The sequence below is a fragment of the Coregonus lavaretus genome (assembly GCF_964263955.1).
Source record: "Coregonus lavaretus genome assembly, chromosome: 39".
Classification (NCBI taxonomy): Eukaryota; Metazoa; Chordata; class Actinopteri; order Salmoniformes; family Salmonidae; genus Coregonus; species Coregonus lavaretus.
In genome coordinates this window covers 11,269,704-11,271,380 of record NC_140026.1, presented here as the reverse complement: position 1 = coordinate 11,271,380, position 1,677 = coordinate 11,269,704, and the positions used below count along the sequence as shown (strand labels likewise).

Below are 1,677 nucleotides of genomic sequence, written 5' to 3'. Positions count from 1 at the left end.
AAGGCAGTTAGCCCACTGTTCCCTGGGCGCCGATGACGTGGATGTCGATTAAGGCAGCCCTCCACACCTCTCTGATTCAGAGAGGTTGGGTTAAATGCGGAAGACACATTTCAGTTGAATGCATTCAGTTGTACAACTGACTAGATATCCCCCTTTCCCTTTCCTCTCCCTTTTGTTAAATCAATTTCAACCAATGTAGATGAAGGGGAGGAGACAGGTTAACTTTTAAGCCTTTTTGACAATTGAGACATGGATTGTGTATGTGTGCCATTCAGAGGGTGAATGGGCAAGACAAAATACATAAGTGCCTTTGAACGGTGTATGGTAGTAGGTGGCAGGCGCACCGGTTAGTGTCAATATTTGCAACGCTGCTGGGTTTTTCACGCTCAACAGTTTACCGTGTTTATCAAGAATGGTCCACCACCCAAAGGACAGCCAGCCAACTTGACACAACTGTGGGAAGCATTGGACATTGGCCAGATCACTGTGAAACGCCTTCGACACCTCGCAGAGTCCATGCCCCGATGAATTGAGGCTGTTCTGAGGACAAAAGGGGGAGCGGGGGATGCAACTCAATATTAGGAAGGTGTTCCTAATGTTTTGAACACTCAGTGCCTACAGTGTATATACATATCAAATCAAATCACATTTTATTGGTCACATACACGTGTTTAGCAGATGTTATTGCGGGCTTGTGCTTCTAGCTCCGACAGTGCAGTAATATCTAACAAGTAATATCTAACAATTTCACAACATTTACCCACACAAATCTAAGTTATACAGTTATATATATATAAATAAATATATATATATATATATATATATATATATATATATATATATATATATATATATATATATATATATATATATATATATATATTTACTGTCTCTCTGTGTGCCCTTGGCTTATAGAACATGGGCCATATATTTTCCCTGAATTAAGAATGGTTTGAAGCTTGACAGAGTACAGTATCTGTTCTGCCAGTATGTCAGAGGGTTAATCAGCACACCTTCTTCTCTCCTACAGAAACCAACAGCGTCAGAATCAACGTTCCATTGAGACTCTCTCCCCACCTACCACCACTAGCACTTGATCAGTCTTTGTCTGGTGCTGGAAGCTGGAAGCTGTGCCACCCTGCAACCCCTCTGCAGGCTTGCCTCTGAAGCAGGGTTGGCCCCTTGTATGGGACACCATAACCAGAACAAGTGGTGTTGGAGTGCCAGCAGGGGGCACTGTTCCCTCTGGTCCAAAGACACATAGATCCCTTTCCTAGAGTCAAATGACCTACTGGCATCATGGGTGGAATATTATTAATATGTTTCATAATTTCATAATTTATAAAGGTATATCTTTTTTTGTTGCCAAAAATCTGGTGTTTCTATGTCAAACTGTTTTGTTATATTTCAGTATTCTGTGGTGTATATAAAGTGAAATATTTGGATGCAAACTCAAAATGCAATACATTTCAACTCTATATCTGACATGGTACACGTGTCTTCTTTTTTTAAGGCCATTACCATGTGTGTGAGGTGTATACTTTTGCTTCAAATGTGGATTTGTTTAAGACTACCAAGAATCACTCTGTGTGACCCTGATTTAGCCCACTGCAGTAAAAGGTTAAATCAATGTGTCAGGACAGTTATGGGGTCATTGCCCTACTAAGAGAGCCATCC

At 40.8% G+C, this 1,677-nt stretch overlaps 1 protein-coding gene across 1 annotated transcript in view; it reads left to right on the top strand.

Moving 5' to 3' along the window:
- LOC311112708 (uncharacterized protein) overlaps positions 1-1,097 on the top strand; it is a gene marked incomplete at its 3' end in the record, with an annotated part of 2,139 nt that extends 1,042 nt beyond the window's left edge. Inside the window, exon 3 of the mRNA XM_084155837.1 lies at positions 1,031-1,097. Coding sequence (XP_084011963.1) covers positions 1,031-1,097 — 67 coding nt within the window. The remainder of the gene's footprint in view (positions 1-1,030) is intronic.
- Between the last annotated feature and the right edge of the window lie 580 nt (positions 1,098-1,677).